The sequence below is a fragment of the Chaetodon auriga genome, chromosome 6 (assembly GCF_051107435.1).
Source record: "Chaetodon auriga isolate fChaAug3 chromosome 6, fChaAug3.hap1, whole genome shotgun sequence".
NCBI classification, from domain to species: domain Eukaryota; kingdom Metazoa; phylum Chordata; class Actinopteri; order Chaetodontiformes; family Chaetodontidae; genus Chaetodon; species Chaetodon auriga.
This window is the reverse complement of record NC_135079.1, coordinates 20209932-20229687: the sequence shown is the minus strand read 5'-3', so window position 1 is coordinate 20229687 and position 19756 is coordinate 20209932. Positions and strand designations below refer to the sequence as shown.

The following is a 19756-nucleotide window of genomic DNA, read 5'->3' as shown; positions in this document are numbered from 1 at the left end:
CCTCCAAAAATAAGACTCAGGTTTTAATGAGCTAGAATTGTCCTTTCTGTCCTTATTGACTGGTGGTAATAGAAGTCATGAATGACTTAAAACAGACTTAAACCACACGTACAGTATGTATACATATAAGTGACAGGCTACCTCATTATTGGCGAGCTGGAACCATGGCTGTTTGCCGTAAGTGAAAATCTCCCACAGAATGACTCCAAAGCTCCACACGTCACTCTCTGTGGTGAACTTCCTGTACATGATGCTCTCTGGGGGCATCCAGCGGATAGGCAGCATGGTGTGACCTCCCACCTGAACACACACAAAGGAAAAAGAAATTTAAAGATGAACATGAAAATGTGTATGAAGAATATCTTACACATGAGACCAGTATCACGCATTGCTCTCTCATGTTTGTGGCATTGATGACACGGTGAAAAGTACTTTTCAGACTAAGCATATCATCAAACACATCTGCTGTGGCATGGCTCATGTGCAAACCCTGAATCCGGTTTGCTTGTTCAACAACTCTCAGGCGAGGAAATCCTCATCAATCCACCGTGCAGTTAAACTGATGAGACAAACTGGACTGCTAGCCCACATATCAGTGGTGAAGCTGAAGGCTGAAATGTCCTGCAACAGGCTTTTGATGTGCTTTTTCACAAAGTCTTGCAGCTTTGGTAATACGCTTCCTGTGATGTGGTGATTTGACGTTTCTAATCATGACAGTAAAATTCTTATTTTAGTTGTGGGTATCTCAGGGATCACAAATGTTATGTTATGTTTGTTAAAAAAAGAGCATAATTTACATGACTCGTCCTACAAACCATCATCCAATGCAAATGAACTGGAACAGGAAAGCAGTCGGGACAATGTTTTTTTTTTGGTCACTGTCTCATTAGCAACAGCTGTCACAGCCAAGCTGTATCACCATCAACAGAATGCCAAGTCTGTTTGCTAATTAGCTTATCTATCTCCAACCAGTTAACGGCTAACACTGCAGCTAGCATTCTTTTACACAGTATATAATGTAAGAGTCAATTCTGAAAAATGCCGTGCTCTGGCCAGCAGCTGCAAATCAAGAGCACATGCACCCTGAGGCGTTTCAATATGGTCTGGCAAATATAACACTGTTTACTCGATAACAATAAAAATGATCCAATAAAAATCTAATACAGCCTTCTGAGATATAACATACAGAAATCCAGTCACTTTGTGTGGATTCAGTCATTGGGTGGATTTTGCCTTTAATCACACATGACTAATGATGAGGATATGAGAAGACGTACAACCCTGAGTGTCTTCTCTATCAGACCACAGCGCATTGATTGCAGTGAGTCATTATTCACTTGCTCTTGCCTACTCTTCGATTGAAATTGGTGTCCCTAACTTTTAATGAGTGCAAAGATTTAATCTTGAGAGTAGTCAAAACACTACATCATGAACTATATTTTCCTCAGTATCAGTAGTGAGGAGAGTCTTGGCAAAAGCATCAAAATTTAGCTCAACATTCCAAACTGAACTGACATTTACGCTGCAGCTTTAGTTTTCTTGCATGATAAAGTCTGAGAAGACTGACGGAGAACAGCTACGAGCCTGCAGGACAGAGGTGTGGACTCTGTCTGACCCTGAAGTCCTGGATGATTCAGACGTATGGCTGAACTGGGATCTGCTCAGACTGAGCTGCAGACAGAGTTCTCAGAGTTCTGTTTCACTGCAGGCAAACAGTCTGCACAGGGAGGAGAATGACTGTAGGAAAATGATATCCTCTGTCAGCTCGGCTGTCTGAGCCTAAACTGCAGACAGTGGATGCATGTTAATGAGCCAGTCAATAGTGTCCTCTCAGACAAAGTACAGCTGCCTGTGCAGTGTCTGGAAATGAAGTTTTGGCTCACCTGCCAAAACAAAAAACACTGGAAACATAGGAAAATAAGTGATGCAGCCTACATATTATATGAGCTAATAGAAGAACTCAAACAGTTTGTTTTCTGCTTCCAATTAACAGTCAGTGTTGGTTTCCTTTAACCATCATCGCGATTGTTCAATAACCTTAACCAAGTAGTCATCTTAACCCAAACTGGGACCTTTCCCTAACTGTAGCCATTTCTGTGCCTTAACCGAGTGAAATCTTAAATCACAGCAGTGGAAGATCAGAAAAGGGTTTTACTTTTGGCACCACATTGTATGATCCTCACACTTCTTCCTGCACATAAATAAATAATGGAGAACATTTGCATATGCACTAACAGAGGTCTTCAAGCTTTTTGCACCCAAGGCAGACCAAAGGAAGAGGCCAAATCTCAAGGCACAACTGTGTTCATATCGGTGCAAAGTAGCCTCTATCATGTGTTATTTCTGTAGCTGTACACTTTTATTTTCATTCAATAATGCCAAATAAAAACAACTATAGTACTCATGAAATATATAGTAACAAAATTATTCTGATTCTTCGGAGACTTTGGAAAATGACATCAAAACAGCAACACGTCTATCTAAACCAGACAGGTCACAAACTTAAAAAAGGGCACACTGGCAGACAGAAAGTGTATTTGTGTGTGTGTGTATGTCTTTTGTATTTAATATTCTGGTGGGGACTTCATAGTGACTGCACACCAGCCTATGGGGACCTCCTGTCACTATGGGGACAAAACTGAGGTCCTCGCAGGTCCAGACTGCTTATTGAGGGTTAAGACTTGGTTTTAGGGTTAGATTACACTTAAGGGTAGACAGTCAGCTGTGACGGTTAAGGGTTAGGCTTAAGTTAAGCGTAAGGGGCTGGGGGAATGCATTATGTCAATGGATAGTGATACAAACATCTGTGTTTGTGTGTGTATATATGTCTGTGTCTGTGTGTGTGGAAGACTTAGCTCCCGTAGGCGTTGCTCAGACTGCAGGCAAATCAGATTTGTTTCTCAAATCAGATCTTTAAGACAGACTGTCCACACTGTTATTTGCAAGTGATCAGATTGAATTTGTGTGTCCAGACATCACCAACCTATCTCGCCCTCCAAGCAATTGTGCTGTCAAGTCGCGGTGCAGAAGACTGCTGATCTCTGTGCTTTCCTTCAGACCACTCTGCTCGTAGAGGCCTGCATCCTGCTCAGCTGCTCTGATGCACTTCCATCACTTTGGTTTTGATGTTGTGTGTCGCGCTGATGCAAAAGGCACTTTGAAATCTGATTTGAGTGGCCGGAGCATCCCGACTGTAGAAATCTGATTGGAATCGCATTTCAAACAACCTCCAAGTGTCGCTTGGATCCAATTTGCAAATACTGCATTGCAATATTCATGTGTTTTGTTTTTTTTTCTTTTGCTGTCTAGACTTTTAAAAATCAATCTCGATATGCTAAAAAATAAAAAAGGGTTTGGGCTGGCAGACTGAACAAGGCTATAGTCCCGGACTTCAACCGGCTTGGTAAAGAGTCTGTTTTGTTTTCCCCAGAACCTCAACACAGTTTAGTTCCATTTCAGTGCACAACCACCAAAAGAAAGACAACTCAAAACTCTGCTCCAGGACCCCCACAAAGCTCTGACTGCTCCTCCTAAACCTGTGACTGCTCCTCCTCCTGACACAGACTCCAGAGGCAAGGCTCATGTTTTACCACGGCACTACGTTTGACCACAACTATCACGCAACTTTTAGCTTTTAACTGAGTTGTGGTTGTTGGGTGACTTTTGCAACACATTTTCACAACACATTTTCTTTTCTCTAACGTGCAGATCGCATGTTCTCCCAGCATGCAGCACTCTGTTGTCTGGTCCATATTGTGGTCATATTCATGTGATTTGGAGATGCACCATCACAGATGCAGTGACGTGTAAAGATTTCTTTATTAAGCCTTATTAAGCCTTTATTAGACAGAATCGTATAGAGTGGACAGACAGGAGAGAGAGAGAGATTGGATGGCACGCTGCAAAAGGCCACAGGTTGGAACTGAAGCCAGGGCTACCTGGACACCCCTGTGCTCTGTGAAGATATGTTCCGTCTGCTGAGACTGGCTGGATGCCTTCAGTGTGTGTGTGTCGTTGTTTATCTTCCCCTGCCAAGTTTACTTTTGTAAATCTATTATTCAGACTCTGAGCTGACACTGACACAGTAAATATACAACCCATTCAATGTAAACGACTCAACATGATGTTGCACTAAGGTGTGGGTGAGAGCACACGTGTGGCATAAACAAGGGAGAAATAATGTATAACTCTGTAAAACTGAACCAGTTCACTGCTGATAAGGGTTAAAATAAAAAAAAGTCAGTCAGCCTTTTCTGCTGCAGCCCTGTTGAGATGTTGGAGCAGCCATTAAAAAGAAAACAGTCAACAGAAGCTACTTAGGAGGATGAGACTCAATGGAGTCATTGACATTTACTGCCAAATACAAATGATTTCCCACCATGCCAATTATAGTGCTGAGAGAGTCCGCTGAAAATCCCTCTGAGCCACTGTTGCCATCATCTATGAAGACAAACCTCTTCTATATAGGCAGGCAGGAAACGCACAGTCGAGCTTCTTCATTTTCTCCAGCTGGGACCCACATGAGAAATTCAACATCTCGTCTGGGGTCTAGGGCTCATTAAAACATTACAAATCCATAGAAAAACACCTGCAGGCTAAATAATTTAGAGAACCTATAAAGTGAATCATAATGTGACGGTCAGTCAAGTAGACGTCTCCCCTGCTGCAGCTACTGTATGCTATTAGACTGCAATAAGTTATCCATCCTCTATCTGTCCACTGCTGTCATTCTGAGCACACACAGGCAGTCAAAAACCAGTTAGTGTGGAGTGGAAACAGATGATGAAAGCCTCTGAGGATGGTACATAACAACCATTACTATAGGTGTAAAGGCTGCGAAGAAGGTGAAGGAATTAACTTTTTAAGTGCTTTTAACCATCTTTTGATAAACACTACATCCAGGGGATCCCACAGAAGCTGTTATACAGTATAGTTGCTATTTCAATATAGGTAACAACCTAGAAACACAAGCTTTTTAATGAATTTCAGTGCAGTTGTAATAGACAGCTGGTGTTTCTTCATCTACACATCACCACGTTCTTACTGAGCTACTCCAAAAACAAATTTCAGCTCATTTAATTCACTGCTACATTACCGGGCCTATGGTACTAGATCATCAGTGTCGTGGAGACAGCTGCCTGCAGATCCAGAATGTGGAGGTTTAAAGCTATACATCAGTGCTATTTTTGTCATCACCAATTTCACTGTGCTAGTGTTTTGAGACTGAAAACTCACCACAATACATGAGTCAGCTGCCAGCTGATGGACACGAGTACTGTTTTACGAATGTTGCACATTAATAATGTAATCTTAGTAACTTTGTGTTCTTTAGTGGTGACTGCGTCCTGCACAGTCCCTTCTGATTGATACTGTCCTGACTGATGTGACTTGTTACTAAGCTTGTTCAACGCTGTTTTCTTCAGCTAAGAAACATCACAAATCCCATGTTAGTTGTCTTCTAAAGATTTGAATTATTAATTCACACTTTTATTATCGCCCACGTTGATTATTGTGATTCCCTCTACACATGTCTCAGTCAAGCTGTTCTGAACTGCTCACAGTCAGTTCAGGTTGCAGCTGCCGGGCTCTTAACTAGAACGAGCTGATGGCCCCACGTCACCCCTGTTCTTGCTTCCCTCCACTGGCCTCCTGTAAAATTCAGGATAAACTACAAGATTACATGCTTACATAAAAAGTTCTACATGACCTTGCCCTCGGTTACATTTCTGATCTCCTCATTCCACTTCTCAACCTCTCCCATCCTCAAATCTCAGCCTTTTATTCATCCCCCGCTCCGACTGCAAAACAAAAGGTGATTGTGCCTCTGCTGCTTTAGTCCAAACCCTCTGGAATCATCTTACCCAATCTTCCCAGAAGATTTGCTGAATCTTTGGACTGTTTCAAGCTGCTCCAAAAAAAAAAAAAAGGCATCTTTTTGGGCAAGCTTTTTTATAGTTCTATAGTTTTTCTCCTTTCACAGCTCCATCAGTAGTGGGGCTTGTCCAGAGGATTTGTCCCAGGGTCAGTAGAATTAAAAGGGTGCATTGTTTAGAGAGTATGTGCTCAGTGGATTCCATGGCAATCGGCCTGTGCTATTTATCACATTTGTCATGGAAGGGATAATACCCAGCATGCTGTATTTTCTGTGGTTGTAACGGATGATGGAGAGGCAGAGAAGGTTTGCCTCTGCTTCACCTTTGCCTCGTCGTGTGGTTCTCAGCCCCTCGTCATTCATTATGAGAATGGATCCATGATGAGAAGGCTGTAACGTTAATCCAGTTAACACTTGAAACAGATAGGAATACCATATATCCATTATTGTTTCTCTTCTTTGTAATGTTTTTCACTGTTTGAGGTTTGACTAGCGCTCATTTAATTATGTCATGGTGTTGCGCCCTCTTCTTCTGCAGGAGAATTTGCGCCACCTACTGCTTATTTCAATGAAGCAGCTTCTAATAATCTTACATGTAATGCATGGAAGCAAGCTTTCATTTGCAATTTCTTTTGCAGATTTTCTCGAAATTCAGGTTAAATTTGTGATATATTTGGACTGAAACTGAGCTACAGTCTCTCAGTTTTACCTGCAACTTGTCCACGTCTCTTTATTATCTGTGCAGGTTTAGTCAATTGGCAATTTGAAATTTAATTTGCTTGGTTTTCACTGAGAAGCTGTTTATTTTTTTTCAGTGGTAGCTGGTGGTTACATTAATAACTCTAGAACCAAGCTTCTGAGCGTAGCCTCACTATTGCTGTCTTTACCTACAGTTTAATACTGGTGCATTCATTTATAACTACAAACAAAGATGTTAGTCAAATATATCCAGTTACACTGTAAAGTTACTAAAAGGTAATACACACCTTCAAGCCAATCGGAATACGCAATTCTCAGTGGCTATAGTATATATAGTAATAGCTCATATTCAGTGTGCGAAGTTGTCAAAGTTGACATTGTGTTCGAGGATAACATCAGAGGAAAATAGCATCCAAAATGAAGGGGTTAATCTTCTGCAAGCATGAGCATGTGCTTAGTTCATTTCATCGCCTGTACACCAATACAAAAGGTCACTGGATCAGTAATTACGGATCATCCAGACTTAAGTCTTATGGACACGCATACTAATCTGCAACACTTTCTTATGCCATGAAAAAGAGACGTGGACACTCTTGTATTTTAGATACAGTTTTCATTTCAGGTAAATTCATGGAGAAAAAAAGGTGTGTTATGCATGAAACAAGCAGACATGTCCTTACCCTGTAATAATCTGTGCTGTAAATGTCTCTGGACATGCCAAAGTCTCCTATTTTCACCAGAAGGCCATTCCCCACCAGGCAGTTCCTGGTTGCCAGATCACGGTGCACAAAGTGTTGAGACGCCAGGTAGATCATCCCAGCTGCAATCTGACTGGCTATGTGAAGCATCTGGGACAGACCCAGCTCCCCATTGGTCTGCAGAGGCTGTCCATCCACCAGGATCATGGCATCTGGCCCATGGGCTCTGAGGAGGAAGTTACAGAATCAGTTAGAAGCTCAGGAAATATCTCAGATCAAGGAAAATATACTCACACAAAACAGTCCTGACAACAGTCAGCATAATTTGTAACACTTTATATTAAGGCACACATGTTGACCATTAGCTTGTTAAGTAACCTAACTCTTGATAATCCTAATCTCCAGAATAAGGCATTAATAAATGCTTTACAATGACTAATAAAGAGCCAGTATGCCATTAGTATGAATGGTATTAAGCAACTAGTTAACAGTGAATATGTGCACCTTAAGGATCAACCAGTCTTTAGTTGATCCTGTCTCAATTTGTTTGAAACATGTTGCTGCATCAAATTCAGAATAAGCAGATATTTACAAAAATCAATGACGACGATGCAGTAAAACATCAAATCTAGTCGTTGTACTGTTTTCTAGGACTGTACCAAATAGGTCAAAGTTTCCAAGCTTCATTCATAACATTGGAATTCTAAATCAACATTCAAATGTACATCATGCACATGTCAGGTTTTTGCAGTGTTGTGTGGGAAAGGACAGGGTGAAGTGGAGGGACAGACGCTGGCAGACAGCTGCTGAGAGCTGGGGAGCTCTGGAGTAGAGAACCAGTGGCGTACTGGAGCTTCTGGAGGGATAAACACTGGGGGTCACACCAGATTCTCCTCTGATCCAGAGCCATTAACCAGCGGGAGGAGAGCTCAGAGTTTATTTTTTAAACTTCGGGATTAAAAAGTGGATTTATCTTCACTTCAACCTGTCTGCAGCAGCGAGCCGTGGAGGTGCTGGCCTGTACTGTAATTAGTCTCTGTTCATTGACTGCTTACTGGAGGGGGAATGTACTTCACTTTATGAACGTACAGAGAGGATAGGGGGGAAACAGAAGAGACTGGAAGGAAGCAACTAAATGAACTGGAGTCAGTTGAGTGCAGAGGCCGAACTGAACACAAACAGAAACACCCTCTGTTCTTGCGGTAGCTCACGTGTAATAAACACAAATAATCCTGCCATCAAACTCCTGTTTAATAAGGCAAGGCAAAAATTCACTTTGTAGCTAATTATAATGTTCTGTTAACTTTAGGTTTTAAACAGTCTTTCTGGTATGATGGCGGCTGCTGGCCATTTTCTAAAACATACAACCAGTTTATGATGATTTCCTTCCCTCAGGCAGCAGATTTCCAGTTCATTTTAGTACACGAAAATCTACTTGTAGACCCTTGAAACACGTTAAGATAGGCAATCCATCACAATAAACCTTTCTTTTTACTCTCACTGGTAATTCACTTACTCATTTGACAGCTATATTTGTATGGCTCATTGAAAAGCATGTGAATTGAGAGGCAGCTGCATGAAGATTTTTCAAATGCAATCACACAACCCTTTTCATAATGTCTGAGTTTGACATCTCCTCAAAGCAGTGCTTCTCAACAGCTGACCAATCAGCCCTTGAATGTCTAAGTGTCCTTGACCAAAACACCAGGTAGAGTTTAGAGAATGGGCCCCATGATGCCAACATGGTTTAAAATATATGGGCGGTTTTATGTTCGCTGTGATTGATTACCAATCTCAAGTGATTTTCAAGTATCTGCAGGTTTATTTTCATTGTGTGCTGAAATTGAAGCAAAAGGTCCAATGTATGAAAAAGGGCCAGAAGCAAAAGTTTGAGCACCCTGCATGGTCAGTACTTAGTAACACCCCCTTTGGCAACTATCACAGATTGTAAAGGCTTTTTGTAGCCAGCTAAGAGTCTTTGACACCTTTAAATCCCTCCACCAGTGAAATGTTCTCCTTGCCACTGGCTGCAACACAAGCCCAAAGCATGATTGATCCACCCACGCTTGACAGTTGGAGAGGTGATCTTTTCATCAAATTCTGCACCAAACATAACTTTGCTCTTTGCAGCCACAAAGTTCTATTTTAGCTTCATCAGTCCACAGGACCTGTTTCCAGAATGCATCAGGCTCGTTGAGCTGTTCCTTTGTAAACTTAAGACACTGAATTTTGTGGTGAGGAAGCAGGAAAGGCTTTCTTCAGGTGACTCTTCCATGAAGCTCATATTTGTGCAGGTGTGGCTGCACAGTAGAGCTGTGCACGGCCACTCCAGAGTCTGCTAAATGTTGTGTGTTTCTTCAGAATGGCCCATTAAGTGTGTGCGTGAGTACACTGTGCTAGTATTCTATGGTACATCAACAGTGTGTCCTTGGTGATGAGACAGGGACCACCTCACTGCTATTCAGCATGTTGAAGTGTGTCAGGCTCATGATATGTCGGCAGGTATACTTCTTGATTTAAATCCCCCGTGACGAGCTGTCCTACTGGTCCAGTGGATTTGCATATTTCACAAAATGTCCATTATATGATGATTTGTCAAAAAGTAACCCTCAATTTATTGTTGGTGACACCTCTGACGGACTCAGAGCTATGATCAGTGCCAATAATTTAGTGGAGCGGTGACCATGATGCTGCACTGGAGGGAGCGATAGGGCAGAGAGACAGAGCGAGCCAGAGAGGAGGAAGGACAGAGAGTGAGTTTAGATGTGATGACCTGTGTAGTTAAATTCAAAGCGAACCCAGTAGTCAACCGGTGTGTGTGCGGGCGTGCATGTGTGTCTTCTCAGCTTCACTGACTTTTAAGTCTCCAACGGAGGAAGTGATGCCAGTGAAGTGGCAGCTCGCTGTGTGTGTGTGTGTGTGTGTGTGTGTGTGTGTGAGCATGGCGGTTTGGAGGGCATTGGGTGCCAGCTAAATTAGCAGTATGTCCTGGAAGAATTGATGGCAGCACTTTAATGGAAACACAATTACTGAGCTGAAATTAGCATCTGAGGCACAGAGAGACTCATTCAAACACTGTCCCACACAAGCATGCACACACACACACACACACACACACACACACACACACACACACACTCAGAATCATACATAAGCACTGGCAGACTTCACTTCCTGGCGGTGGACTAAGTACCAATGTTCTATTCTGCAGGGCAAAGCATCCTGGGAGCAAATAACATCTAATCACAGCAGACATAATGCAGCTCATTAGCTTACCAACCGCAATTTACAATTTAGGCATTTAGGCAAAGCTTGTGCTCTCATCCAGAGCAGCTCGCAGAGGGTGAGCAGGTAGGGCTGAGAGTCTGACTCAGCTTAGGACTTTCTTGTCAAGAGTTAAGTGAGATAAGAACCTCAGAAAAAAAAAAAAGTCTTATGTAATGGCGCCAAAATTTACAGCTCATATATTGTCAAGTGTGTTCGTATGTTCGCTCATGCATTCTTTATATTAAAAATGGCTTTCAAGCATTATTTCAGCCCAGCGCATTCACTAGTGGGGCGTTTAATTACAGACAGTAATCCATTACATTGCCATTAAAGTCATGCTTTCAATAATTATTCGTGGATGTTTCAAAGTTACATCACATCTCATACTCAGTGATCAACTGTTGGGGCTGAAATGGGACAACCTCCCTCATGTGCAGGCTTATGCTACAGTCACGACATGTCATACATTTATGTTATCAGGACAGAGTAAGCCACTCAGAAATGCCACCCATTGAAATTGTGGAAATTCGGGCTGCCTATTTTCAACACACCACAAATACCTGCATATAAACGGATCAACCTTTACATTGAAATTCCTCCCTCACAGACATCGTGGGGAGGTATTTGTGGTGTATGGTGGCTGTGCAGGTTTTAGGAATCTGACACCGGGGATTGCTTCATGAGTCAGGCATGTGGCTAGGTTTCAGGTACAAAAGCAAAAGATTTTAAGTTAAATATTGAAAAAGTAAACGCGTTCCTACAGCCCATCTTTTCAGCATTTAACCAAGACCGGCATCTTTCCCTGACCTTAACCTTGAAGTGCAAAAAGATTATTAAATTAAATTATCGCTGAACATTCTTCAGATACTGAATGTTGCAATATGTGTAAACCTTTTTCTCATTTTGCTGCTAAATAAAACAGTGGTAGCATTTTGAGCCTTTAAAAAATGTTTGTAACATGTTGCAAACTAATATATAAAGAGAAAATATAAACCACGGTTACCTTTGGTGTATTTTGTCACTTCTATTGTTTGTCTAATTATTATTACTTCCATTTGTGCTGAAATTATTTTGAGATGCCACTGCCAAGACTCCCATCATGCTTTGGGTGTCACAAAAAGGAAGTGTATTGTTGCAGTTGATTAGATGTGAGCTCCACCTGAGCCCTGGAAATTTGGATAACTTTGATACTGGAGAAAACATCTGAATTGAATGATTATGAGGTCACGTCTGTTACATGTAGCATCTTTCATGTGATTTCTGAGCACATTCATGAACATTTACCCTCAGCAGACATCAGAGGTTGCTCCTCAGGAAACACGTTTTATACAAAACAACATCTGTGAATTCACTTGTGTAAGACGGCAACTGACCTGCTGTGAAACTCTCTTTCTGCAAACACGTCAATGCAAAGCCATCTATCGCTTTCAGTTTCATTTCAGTGTGCGAGACCAGTGTGACAGCTCAGCTCCCTGTGCGTTTAGACCAACAGTGTAAACTGAATGACTCTCCTCAGACGTCCTCAGCTGCAGCACAGAACACAGTTTGTCCATTTGTCTATAGTTTTGTTCTCTCAGGCAGCCTCATCTATCAATCACAGGGCAGCTCACACATAGACGCAGTCTGCATGGCAACAGACACTGCGACAGGGTCGACCAGCAGCCTGGGAGCCAAATCTGGCCTTCCATCAAAAGTGTTTGGGCCCTGGGTAACAGCAGGGCAGCATGTATACTGTAGAAGTTCTGAGGGACAGTTTCAAAAATGGTTCTGAACTTTGACTCATGCATGAGAACAAAGGCACGACTTAGAGGCTCTGTATAACCAGCAGAGTCCTTCAGGTAAGGTGCTTGTATTTTGAAAGGGCACTCTATCATTTGTTGTTAATAGGTATTTAGTGCTGGTGAAGATGTGTAAAAGAGGTGTCAAATTTTTCTTTAGTGTGGTTTCATGCTGCAAACCACAGCATCATCAACTGAGAGCGTAGCAGCAAAATGAACCTGATGAAGCATTCGCAAAATATGTTGCTCACTCCTCAACTCTTGGAAAATGTTTAAATCGATATCAAGAGGTTTAAAGTTGGTCCAGGGCTGTGTTTTGCTGCTACTGCTTTTTTTTTAATACATTCACACTCACCAAAATTCTTGTATTTTTTAGACTGGCTTTTATAATTTATATTATGTACATACGAAACAATCACACTAACATGAACATTTAATTGTATTTATGCTGAATCCATCATTGGGATGATTTCAGTTTTTTCGTGTTGTGTGAGTTTATTATTCGCTGTTTGGACAGGACTTGTGTCTTTTTTTATCAACTTTTCATCATCTGTTTCTTTAAGATGTAATTTGTTCGAAATGTATCAAATACATAAAACAAAATCTAAAATTTATTGTGTTACCCAGCTGGTTGCGGAACATTTATGCCTGGAACTTATTATTATTATTATTATTATTATTAGTAGTAGTAGTATAATAATAATAATAATAATAATAATAATAATAATAATAATAATAATAATAATAATAATAATAATAATAATAATCATGGTCCCTTATTAGGCTGCATTATAACTTGTAAACTATACATTTTAGGGATTGACATAGAAAGCCTATTTATAATCCCAATTAACATTACATAAAAGGGCCATCCAATAATCAATACCGATGTGAAGAGCTCACCGGTTCTTTTACAGGTCAGACTGTGAACAGCTTAGTGGGGAAACAAAGCCAAATAAAGTGAGCAGATGAATTAGCAGATGGCAAATAAAACCACCTCATTTAATTACACAAGAGTGTATCTATTTCAGTCGAACACAAATTGAATTCCACAGCCTTATTTAATCACGACGGTACCATGGGAACCCCGCAAATGAATTTGTTCATTGTTTGACTGAAACTGAACTTTTATTATGAAACATAAGCCACTGAACTCAGTCGCCCAGACTCCTTCACATTTCCCATAAACCTCCATGTATTCCCACCCCTTCTCATTCCCAGATCTTCATAGACCACCAATTTGTCACGTCCCCCGGCATCTCACAGAAGTATCATTCAGCGTCTGTTTGAGACGCACCAGGCTTTCAACTAAGTCCAATGCAAACCCATCCATGGTAAAATTAAACGCCCAGAGCAACTGCTCCAGCAGTCCAACACCTTCTCATCCCACACACTTGCTGCCAGAAAGCCTTTCTAACATGTGGGTTATGTTGTGAAACAGTCGCAGTTACGTTTAGGAGATCATTCACTGTTGGTGTCTCACAAACCCTGGTCTCCTGGGTGAAAGTTGTGTGTCCGCCCATGGACCTAGCTTTCAGTTACCATTGGTTGAGTGTGACCTATGAGCCATGGCACCAGGTCACCAAAGCCCCAGCTCCCCTGATCACCACCAGCTAACAAAGCAGTAAGCCAGGGACCACGTCCCCACTGTTAGAGTTAGCCACAAAGCCACTATGGGGCACAGGCAATAGGGGCCAGATGCATAAAACTCTAAAACTGCGTGTACGCACAAAGACAGAAATATGCATTCTTATCAGATTGACAGCTGATTGTGTTTTAGAAAGCTGAATCATTTTGGAAACAGATGCACAAACTACATTTCCACTATACATAAATAGATGCAGAAACATCCGTTTGCATACCTACACTTGAATCTGCTCCACCACTCACTAGACTGTCAATGAGCAGATTGTAATTGTTTTTCTTTTATCTTGCATGCAACAAACTATCCTGGTTTCTAACATGGCACCGTCATCTTACACAGACCACATACATCACATGAAATGTACTGCCTATGTCTTGAATATTCCACCTCGGACCCATTTTGTCACATTGATATAAATACAACTCTATGCGTTACATTAACGCTCAACTTGGACTTCTTTCTGAAAAACAGACTGTGTTTCCGGAAAATAGCAAACAACACAAAACAGACTTGTGTATATATATATTTAAATTGTTATATTTTGTGCTCTTATTTTAGTAGATGTGTCATGCACCAATTTCACCACAACAAATTCCTCGTATGTGTAAAAGCGTACTTGGCAATAAAGCTTTTTCTGATTTTCTGATTCTGAAGTGCATTTGGTCTAACACCCTCTAGTCTTCAGAAGTCCAAAACCCTTCAGTCTTTACTAGCTATTCATATGGTCATTTTGGTTGTAGTTATTAAGTTAATTATTGATCAGAGTTCCAAAGTGATAGTTTAATATATCTGATGAGTCTTAATTAATTGGCTATCAACTTTCCCTTTTTGACGGGTGTTGCCCCAAGGGTTAATTTAATGCAAGTTAAATTCCTCTGTCTGATTTAAAAATTGATGCCATGTAAGCCATTTTCCATACAAATGGTGGCCTGTGTGAGGCATAGCACTGTTGGCAATTATTCATAATTGTGTAATATTCATTTCAGCATAATTCTTGGCCAATACCAACATTTTAGATTCCACTCTTAAACTAGTCACAAGTCTTTACATTTAACACCACTAATCTGCCACAGGAGCAAATGTCCAGCTGTACTTATGAACAAGTGGAATGTGGTTAGAATTGATTTATTCATCATTTGGCTAAAGCAACTTGAGTTTGGAGAATTAGCTGTTAATTCAAGTGCGCCCCTTTTTATGTGTGTGGGCAGTCAGTCAATGGACCTTTTTCAGCATGTACTTCCACCAGACTCAATGCACTGCATTTAGTGTCCAGAGAAGTCACCCTCTGAGCCAAAATAATAAAAATAGTGGAAATATATGCAACAGCTATGTGCGTGTGCTGCTGGAACACACTGAAAGCTTACTGTAGTTAATAAATGCCTTCAACAGTATGGTGTATGACCACAGAGCACCAATGAAGGAAGATGGTCATAATCCCCCAAAGAATCAATCTGAAATCTCACACCAAGTGAGTTTTTAAGTTTGAGCCATCATTGGTTTTATTATATCTAACACTGCTTTGCTATAACAGAAGGCTAACATCAGCAGCCTCTGAATGTTTACATTCGGCATAATAGAATTACAATTAGTCATTTGCTGACGCTTTTATCCAAAGCAACGTACATATGTGGGCAGTTTTGGGTTTCAGTATCTTGCCCAAGGATACTTCAGCATGTGGACTGCCAAGGCCAGGAATCGAACCACAGACCGCTCTACCACCTGAACCACAGCCGCCACAGAATGACTTTGAAAACGCCAAATAACTTGCTTTCAAGAATTTTGTTTATACAGTGAAGAACTGTAAAATATGTCTTGTATAAGGCTGTTCTCAGCAGACAGATCACAGGCAATTAACTTAGTATTTCATGTTAATCGCAGCTATAGCGAAGTTCAAGCGGCACGCAAAGTTTAAATTAAATAATATAATTAACATAAATGCAGTTCCTTTGCCTTAATAATGATCAGTACCACCAAATATTACACTAAAGCAGTCAGGCTGGAACCCATAGGTCTACACATAACTCTCCTTGCATTTTGTGTTAGTTGAAATATGACCAATGCATTCTGACTGTAGCTGAAGTTGTACTTTAAAAACAAGTTTCTGGGATTCCCAGGATGATGTGCTTCTGTTCCCAGCGCAGAAAATGTCTCATTTTGGGGAAAAAATATTAATCCCTAGTCTGCATCTGCCTATTTTCTTTGTCACAGCCATCAATCACTCTGTAACAGCTAAAGCACTTAAAGCACTTCTACACAGTAAGACCCAGCACGGGCTCTATTTTTATTTAAGGCTGACTGAATTTTTACATAATGCTCTGGGTGGAACAGTTCCCAGTTTCAGTCTGTAACTCTATTGGACAGGTTCATTCATCAATTACTGTAGAACACACTTGTATGGCACATGACAAGGCCCTAACAAGGCTCTCATAGTAAGGCACTGACTGTGCTGACAATATTTGTTGCCCGAGCAGAGTCTGCCATTTATATTTATAACTTTCCAACAGGCAGCTCTCTGAAAACATTTTTCATAAACAGCCTGGCAGGAGTCTGCGGGGGCTTTATCTTTAGAGAGGGAAAGTGGGAGTGTTAAGGAAGAAGGAATGGTACTTAACAAGCAGGTGGTCGTAGTCTAGTGACAAGGTTAAAATTAAGGCATCAACCTGCAGTAGTTCACTGTGACAGGCCCATCCATCACTCAGCGTCAACAAGCTAACTCACTGCTCTCCATGCCACACGCAGGCCAGGCAGCTCAGCTCAACCTCTACACCCTTTATCTACTTCATCTACTAACGATTTACAGCTGCCCAGGCACTGCAGGTGAAAATTAGACAGGATGCTAAACTGGCACATTTACAGAAACGTCTATTAAAGCACGCCGTCCCTGGAACTTCAGAATGTATAAATGAGGGAAAGTTAAAATAGACGTTTTTGCAGTGTGCTGACTGGTCAGGATCAATGAAGGTCAAAGGAGAGTCAAGTCAAAAAGTCAGGACACGCTACAAGTTCTGCACATTAAGACTCTACACACATATAAAGCGTGAGGAAGCAACACAAGCATTTTAAATCTCAGTACTGAGGCAGAGGCAGAAAGCAACAGAGCACGTTTATTCAAGTTCTATATTTGAGTAGAAGATGTACTTTACTTAAGTGTTTCCATTTGATGCTACGGTGTGCTTCTTCTCAGATGCATTTTAGGAGGAAATATTGTACTTTTACTTGACTCCATTTATCTGACAGCTGCAGTATACAATGAAAACTTAAAATTGCTTGCCAGAATGTGACTGTTGATCAAAAAAAATACTAGCTGGCCATGTCGACTATGTCAAATTATTTGCTCCAACCGACTGTATTAAGTTTTTTTGTGAGAAGTCGGGCTCACTACAACATAATTCTCGGCAAGATGTGCATGTTTCATTTAGAATCCAACTGCAGCCTGGCCAGCTGCTTTGAGCAGACATGTGGGCATCCCACTCATGTGAACTGAATTATGTAATGGTGAGTATTTATTAATACTGTGTATGTATATAATGTGTGTGTATGTGTGTGTGTCTGTGTGTGTTGTGATTATTACTTTGATGGATATCTTGATAATTCATGTTTGGCATCATTCAGCTACTTGTACCAAACTTGACTAATCCTTTCAAAAGAAATTAGAGGGAGTGAAAATTTAAAACATGAACGGTATAGAATAGGAAGAGTGAAGTCTCGCGTCATCTCACACTGCCCACCTTCTTGGACACTGCTGACCCTCTTAAAGAGGACTATAAAATGAGGACGAAGCCCCCTCTGACCGTCTCTGTCTTGGCTCCTAACCCTCTGGTGCCTGACCCTTCGCTGTGGACCGCTAGCTGGTGGGGGGCATGCTGAACCAAGTTCATCCAAGCCTCACTCACAACTGAGCTGCATCCTGAGCCGCACAGAATGTGATGGAGACTGGCACCCAAACAACTTTGAAAGCAAGAACTTTGCAAAAGAAGCCTGCTCAACTTCTGTGTTCCAACACAACGAAAGTTAGAACTAAAGAAACTCTGAACCCTGCACATCCAGCCGAGAGGTGTTTGAAGATGTTATCTGCTGGCTGCGAGAGGGAGAGAGACATGCGGAGACAACCCGACTCCAGCTGTGGTTTTTCATGGTTGCAGTCATTCACTCATTTGTATGTGTATTTTTGTTCTTTGTTAGGAGGGATAGTTCATACATAAAGTCTTTGCCCTTGTTTTCCAAACGAAGCTCATTTTCTTTACACCGTGTTCCCAGATCTGAGCAATTACTTTGGTGAGTTCAATGTTATCAAAAGCAATTGAAGGCCACAGCTAAAAAAAAATAAAAAAAAAACCCAAATAATATAATAAATAAAAATAAAATATTGTAATAAACCAAAATTATCCTTTAAGTAAAGGATCTGAACACTTCTCTGATCAGTGTCATTGGGACAGTGAGCTATAAATATTTTAATGTGTTCACTTTCTGAAGTTCACATCAAAAGATGGTAGAGTTCACTGCTCTGCCTGTTTGAGCTGCAGAGTACTTTTCAGAAATATTTTTCTTGCAGCTCCCAGTGCACACACAGACTTACAGCTGCAAACATGCATGCTTACAGTATGTATTAGCCTTGCATTGTTGTTCACCAGCAACCCTGGGGTTCAACATTCATGTGGTTTTGTCAGTAGACACAAAGCCAGGGTCCAAACATCTATAAATGACTCACAGAAAAGAACATTATTTGTTCATCGAACTACTAGCTGAGAGGGAAGATTCTGGATGTTTCTCTGGTGTTATTTTAAGGATATTCCAAATGGATTTCTGGCGAGCACATAGAGCGTCTTTGTAAACACACATTATAATCCGGTGACAACTGCTTGTTCCAAACAAGAAAATCAAATGTTCAAGGCTATTTGTGTCCCAAAACAAAAATACTTCATATCACATTTCAAGTGACTAGAAAGATACCTCCATGGTGTAACCACCTAGTTATAGATTCTATTGCTGATGACATATAACACAAGGGTTTCCTCTGGGTCTTAAATATAATGTGTATTTACAATCTTGCATGTTGTAGCTTTAGACCCTTCAAATATTCAGCAGGGTAGTTTAGTGTATTGTTGTAATAAATCCAGTTGGCTGGTGGATGAAACAGAAGGTGAAGTTTGAATTTCTCTGTCTGCTCTTTTTTTTATCCGTCACACAACTATTTCAGTCACTTTTCATGCGAACAACAGAGTACAACGCTGCTATGAATGTCTCCCTGGAGATAAAGTCTGAAAATGCATTCTTCTCCTTGCTTTTCACACAAGTACAGTCGTTCAAAGGAACTGCAAGATCGGACAACACCTTGTACAAAGTAGTTCTTTACTAGCATAACAGAGCCCTTATGCCCTATTTACATCTGGCATTAACATGCGACGTCATTATCCAGAGACAGATCACCTGTTAATACCGGGCGTAAACGAGGTCAAGAAGAGAAAGCTTGTTATATTGTTCAAATTATGTAATTCTACATGTTGCTACGACCAAGAGCTAACAGGAAGCACAGTTAAACCCATGGTGCTTCTGCTTTGTCCATTAACATAGAAAAGTGCTGTCAGTATATCAAGGCAATCCACTTCCAATTTCTTAGCAGCACAATTACTGACACCGATTAAATGGTCCAACTCAATGATTTTCCATGTCACCACATTCAGGACTATTCGTAGTTTGTTCTGGTCTGCTGGATCCTCACTCTCTGACTCTACTCTGTCATAAATGATGGATTATGAACATGTGCAGGTTAAGTCACTGTGACACAACAAACTCATGG

General features: G+C 41.0%; 1 protein-coding gene across 1 annotated transcript in view; it reads right to left on the bottom strand.

Moving 5' to 3' along the window:
- LOC143321893 (NT-3 growth factor receptor-like) overlaps positions 1-19756 on the bottom strand; it is a 218276-nt gene that overhangs the window by 9158 nt on the left and 189362 nt on the right. The window contains exons 16-17 of the mRNA XM_076732604.1: positions 7252-7495; positions 142-300 (exon numbers count right to left, since the gene is read on the bottom strand). Of these exons, the coding sequence (XP_076588719.1) occupies positions 142-300; positions 7252-7495 (403 nt within the window). The remainder of the gene's footprint in view (positions 1-141; positions 301-7251; positions 7496-19756) is intronic.